This window comes from Carlito syrichta, unplaced genomic scaffold (genome assembly GCF_000164805.1).
Source record: "Carlito syrichta isolate Samal-C Ts95f unplaced genomic scaffold, Tarsius_syrichta-2.0.1 Scaffold312386, whole genome shotgun sequence".
NCBI classification, from domain to species: domain Eukaryota; kingdom Metazoa; phylum Chordata; class Mammalia; order Primates; family Tarsiidae; genus Carlito; species Carlito syrichta.
The window spans coordinates 1,127,962-1,133,961 of record NW_007256482.1 but is presented as its reverse complement, the minus strand read 5'-3'; the positions used below and the strand labels follow the sequence as shown (position 1 = coordinate 1,133,961).

Here is a 6,000-nt window from a genome sequence, read left to right as displayed (position 1 = left end):
TTTCTCTTTCTGTCTCAGGGAGTCCGATTATTCTGAGGTTAGGCCTCTTGAGGTAGTCACTCATCTCTTGAAGGTTTTGTTCTGTCTTTTTTAGCTTATTTTCTGTGTTTTTAAGAGTTTGGGTTATTTCTATATTTTGGTCCTCAAGCTCTGAGATTCTTTCTTCTGCTTGGGTAATTCTGCTTTCCATGCTTATCAATTTGTTATTTATTTCATTCACAGTATTCTTTATTACTGTTATCTCAGATATCAGCTCCTTCCTAGTTTCTTCTTGTGTCTCCTCAATTCTTTTTAGTCTCTCCATTATTGTTTTGATATCTACATTTGCATTTTGAGACCCTTCATTCTGGGGACTTTTCATTGTTTGTATTCCAAAGTCAATTTTCTCAGTGTCTGCTCTCCCAGGCGTCTGGGAGAGACCCATACTCTTCTTTTGGTTTTTCTTCATTTCTGTAGATTTTTCTCCCTTTACCCCTTTCCCTCCCCCTCTTCAATTCTGTTTTTGAGGGAAGGTGGGGTTGCTTTTATTTCTCTTCTGCAATGACCTGTTCTTCCTTATGAGGGTCTTCTGGTTTTGTTCACTTTTCCCTCTGCTTTACAGTCTGTCTATTCAGCAGTTTGCAGTCTTGGTCCCTGTCGCAGCGGCCACCGAGCTCCAAGATCTCCAACGATTTAAAATGTAAAAATAATTCTTAGCTTATAGGCCATTCAAAAATACGTGGTGGGCTGGGTTAGGCCCATGGTCTGTAGTTTACCAAACCCTGGTCTTTCTAGATACTTTGTAGGGTGACAGTAAATCATAATTCTAAGTGGTAGTTATTACATTATTTCCTAAGTAAATAATAAATGGAACGGTATATTTTACTAAAAAAGAATTTTTGGTTGCATACACTGTCAGTGCCAAACAATAGATTTAATATTTTACATATTACGTGAATAATGGGATAGGATTCTCCTACAGAATACCCTGACTTGTATGGTAATTTTATTTAATCCAAATCATAACATTGGTAAATGATGCCATCCTAGTATATATGATACATATTATACACCATGTAAGAACAGTACACAAAAGTCTCTACTTCATTTACTCAAAGGATATAATTTAGACTTTTTTCCTTAGACAAATAACAATCTAAAGTTTTTTCTCTCTGAGAACATGAGAAGAAATTTATCTCAGTTCTCAGTATCAAGAAAAGTTTAGTGCTGAGTTTACTTTGTGGTCATTGAGAATTTTGTACTTGGTCATGTCTCCCTTTTCATATGTACTGCTAGAAAGTTTGGAGCTAAAATTATTGTGTATTTCAGGCACGTGTGTAGGAGCTCCCAGCTTAGATTTTATGCATTAGCCTTGCTCCTTCCTCTAACTTTCTTACTTTTGTTTGACATTTGCCTCATGCTTACTTCTTATTTTACATCTTTTAAGGCTGTCTTTAATTCTTTTTGGAGCAAGATTAGTTTTAAATAAGCAAAAACAACTAGAATTATGGTTCCTTCATTTGTCACAATGGTTTGCCTAATGTTTCCATTCTTTTAGTTATACGGAGAACTCAGTAACAATGAGTACAATATTGATAATTTATATTTTTGTGATATGCTGAGTCTACAAGTTTGGACATATATATATATATATATATGCATATTTTAAATTATAAAGATGTGGGGTACAATTCAGGGATACGTATACAAACATTGATTATGCAGGTACCCTTGTTGATGAGGTATGCTGGATATACATTAGAAAGCATATTCTGTGACTAAATGTTTGGCTGGAAGGATGGGGGATCAATGTGAATGTAAATATTTGCTTTTGTGAGCCATTTTTTTCCTTATGAAGATAAACAAGGCACACTTTTTTTTTTTTCCTGAGACTGATTTCTCCCAACAATTCCTGGGTTTTGAGGTCAGTTGTCAATCTCTGAAAGAATTTAATGTCCTACAAGGGCCACTTACCATCACACACTCGTGTATCTTCAATTTATCGGCCTCTATTTTTAATAAAGGTGTAACTAAAACTCACCTGTACTTGGAATGGGACACTGTTCACAGGGCTTATTCCAGGCCCGGCCAATGTTGTAGGAACAACAGCACATCTTCTTGGTCATATTGAACAACAGTTCTCCATCACAGGTCTGGTTGTCAGCATAGTAGTTTCGGTAGCACAAACTTCTTCTCATATCTGCAAGAAAGGAGGAGGAAAATGGATTGGTGATGCCATGAAGGAAATCACAACAGATTTCTAAGGGAATGCTCAGAGAGCAAGTTTCTCTTGAGCTGTATTGTGGCTTGACTTTTGCAAAGGCAGAAAATGTTTCTAGCTTCCTATGCTGCTACAAGAAAAAAGGCTTTGAGAAATGTATTCTCCAGTATTTGGTGCCACAGAACTAAGTTATAATGTAGCTGTAGCATTAGTAAACCAGTCTCCTAGTAACAATTCTCCACTGCTATTTGGTAGTAAGTTTCTCATTTCCAACTCATGATGTTTTAATACTGTTGGCCAGTGCCACCAATATAATTGTATAAAGATATACCCAAAAGTCGAACAAAAGAAGTACTATTAAACTGTTTTTGGGGATTTTACAACATTACATTTTAAAGAAAACTCCCAACCACCCGCACAAGGTGGTGGAAAAATGTCTAGCTTATGGTTTACAGGGGAGGAGGCTCTTACTGAGACAGTGAAGGGATAGCAGCACTCAGTCCGATGAGTAACATTAACACTAAGGACTAATTGCTGGACTTGTAAGTTCTTTTCCTCTTTACAGATGAGAACTAAACACATGTGACTGAGAAGAGCTTGGACTTACCCATGCAATTATTTCCCCCATTCACTTGCATGTAGTCTGGAGGACAAATGCAGGTGTAGTTGCCAACGGTGTTGTAACAAGTCCCCGGGCCACAGATTCCAGGAGTCTCACATTCATTCACATCTGTAATCCAAAGAGAAAGTGGTATGTGGATATAAAACCTTTACTCTTTGAAATGGCCTGGTCCTCAATGTCAATATAAATGCTGACAATAGAGAAAAAAAATTCATGGGGCACTTTGAAATCCAGAAAAGAAAAATAGGTATTTAGTTCATCAGTGTCCTCTCCCTATGCACATGTGAATATTTTCAGGAAAGGTTCCAGAAAAGGACCTCTTGCCTTCTGATAGAAAGGCATATCATATATAGTAATGAGTCTCCTAATAAATGAGTCCATAACATCCTCAAAGATACTGGATTTGGAAATGTGGGAAATTAAAATTCTCAAATATCATTCAGGATGACAACTATATATTTCATATGTTTACAAAATCTACACTGAAGCCATCAACAACTGTCTCTATGAAACTGTACTGGTGAAGCAACATAAAAGGTACTTCATATTCACTCCCCATTTTCAACAAAGGGGTTGATTCTAGTCTTTGTTAACTCCATGGGTCTTAGAGCTGTGCCATATACGGTGTAATGCTTGACTAATACTCAATGAGGTTGTCACTGTCTAGGTGATCAAACAAGTCTTTTGGAGAGCCAGGGGAATATTTCTTATCAGAGTACAAGGAGGTTTCTTCCCCTAACTAGTCGTGTGACTCCTGTATACACATGAAAACCTCCTCCCCATCCTGGCCCATGGCCCAAGTGACCTTAAACCTAAAAGTGGTCAATATTCTCCACCTTTCCAGTAACAAGGAATGAACAGGGGCCACCACTTATTTAAAAAATGCAAAGGACTTCCTTCTCAGAGGAGCTCATCTAAATGAATTTGTACGAATGATAAACGGTGAAGGATAAGAAAAAGAAGAGTTTTGAATATAGAAGTTACTGAAATGGGTCCTGTGCTAGCTCTTCTCATAAAAATGACTTTTCTGAAGAGCATGGAAAACTCTTTTCTAGGCATAAATGGGACTATGGCCCAACATAATAAAACTCCACTTTTCTTAGGAAAAGAAGGAGATTTAGGACTTACTGAAAATGACATCATTTCAGTAACATTAGTGCAAGCTGCCACATGTGTCACATATTTATTTGACTATGCTCATGTTTAGGCCATTGCGTTACACTACTACATTATGTTTTCTTGTAACTGTATGCTGATTTTTGAGGTCAGTTGTCAATCTCTGGAAGAATTTAATGGGCCATTTAAAAGGGCCACTTACCATCACACACTCGTGTATCTTCATTCAGGTAGTAACCCGTTGGACAGCGGCACTGGAAACTGCCAAAGGTGTTGATACATTTCCCCCCCTGGCACAGTCCTGGAAGCTCCTGGCACTCATCAATGTCTATCAAAATGAAAACAAAAGCATTTCTTCAGCATTGCAAATAGACTCAAGGGGATTCAAAATGTGTATACTTTAAGATGAAGGAAACAGAAATACCTTCCAGTATAACAGTGATAGGATTTGGTCGAAAACCTTCTCCTCCAGGACAAAGAATTTTGTACTCGGCTATTGAAACAAAAAATTCAAATTGAGTTCTTTGGAATCTAAAATTTCGAGAAATAGTCTCTTCAAGAGAAAAACTGGCATGTCCAACTGAGAACATTCATTTTCAAAATCTTTAGCTGTTATTCCACCCATCTAAATCAAATTAACATCTTTGTGTACACTTGTTTTCAAATGGTTTTTACTATATGTGCCACATGAAGGCTACTGTCCTGAGTGTTTGAACCCTTTGACTATTCCTCTGCCTTATATGCCTGTGAACTATTTTACTCCCTATCTCCATAACTGTTTATTTTTAAAGATTTTCTTTCCTTTTTTGTTTTCTGATAAACTCCATCTCCATTTTTGTTTTATTCAGCCTTACTTCCTGGGAATGAGGAATGATCTTAATCAGCCTACTTCTAAAACCTTTTCCAGACAGAGCTTTACAAAAACTGTTCTCTCTTAGTTCCCAACCCACTTCTCTCTGTAATAACTAGATACATTTCTTACCCCTCTGTTTATACTGATGACAATACTGAGTCCCCTAATTTCCAAAAACAATTTTCTACAGTGTCCTTGGATTCTCCCCATTAATACTCTCATCCAAGTATTTTGCCTAAAACATTTATTTCAGTGCCATGCACCAGTACTATGATACCTACAAGAACAAGGGAATAAGAATGACTCTAATCTGCATCATCCTGGTATCTCTAAGATCAGTTCTTTCACAATCATCATGGTCTGTTCAAATCTGATATTCCCTATCCTGGCTTCCTGAAATTATATTTATACATTTATATATGTATATGTTCCAGTTATAACTCTAATCCAGATCTGAGGTGCAATGGATGCCTATTTCTTTGCTAATCATTATTAATCTATAGAACTAGCTCTCTTCATTAAATATCTTGGTTTGTACCTTTTAACATTCTTGAAATTAACTGTCTTCCTCTCTTTTTCTCCTCTTCTCTTTTTGCAACCATCCACTCTTTTTGGGTCTCCTGTTTCATGTCACACCTTTCTTAAAGGCCCCCAATTTAAAAATGCACAAAGTCACCACCACAGTCAACCAGAACGGACCCCCGTTCTGAAGAAAAACGGGGAGGAGTCTGCTAAGCACTCATCCCCGTACTGGGTGCTTTGCATGAGTGATTTCATTTAATCCCATGAGGTATTTTATGAATGCTAAGTAACGTGCCCAAAGTTACACAGGTGGCAAGTGGTGGTCCTAATTTGAACCAGGTGTGCTCTTTCTACCAAGCATGGCATGGTATGCTCTTCTTCCTTCTCTTTCCGAGGCTTATGTTGAATTATAGCTCTTATGTTTGGGTCATACTTTATCTACTAGGTTGTATCCTCCTAGAGGGTAGGCTCTGGTTTAATTCATCTTTGTACATCCAAAGAATATACTCTAGGTACTCAACAAATATCTTAGAAGCTAAGTGAATAAATGAGCTTTCGTCAAGGAAAGAATCCATACCTATCCCAATATGCTTTGTAAGCAGCAGTCACTAACTTTTGCCAAAGAAGCTCCATCTGATTCTGAATCATAACACAAAACACATTTAGAAAAATCTGAAGCTTGTCATT

General features: G+C 37.2%; 1 protein-coding gene across 1 annotated transcript in view; it reads right to left on the bottom strand.

The window, feature by feature from the left end:
- Positions 1–1,999: 1,999 nt before the first annotated feature.
- FBN1 (fibrillin 1) overlaps positions 2,000–6,000 on the bottom strand; it is a 191,910-nt gene continuing 187,909 nt past the window's right edge. Inside the window, exons 39-42 of the mRNA XM_008069902.2 lie at positions 4,363–4,431; positions 4,141–4,266; positions 2,808–2,930; positions 2,000–2,179 (exon numbers count right to left, since the gene is read on the bottom strand). Of these exons, the coding sequence (XP_008068093.1) occupies positions 2,010–2,179; positions 2,808–2,930; positions 4,141–4,266; positions 4,363–4,431 (488 nt within the window). The 3' untranslated portion in view covers positions 2,000–2,009. The remainder of the gene's footprint in view (positions 2,180–2,807; positions 2,931–4,140; positions 4,267–4,362; positions 4,432–6,000) is intronic.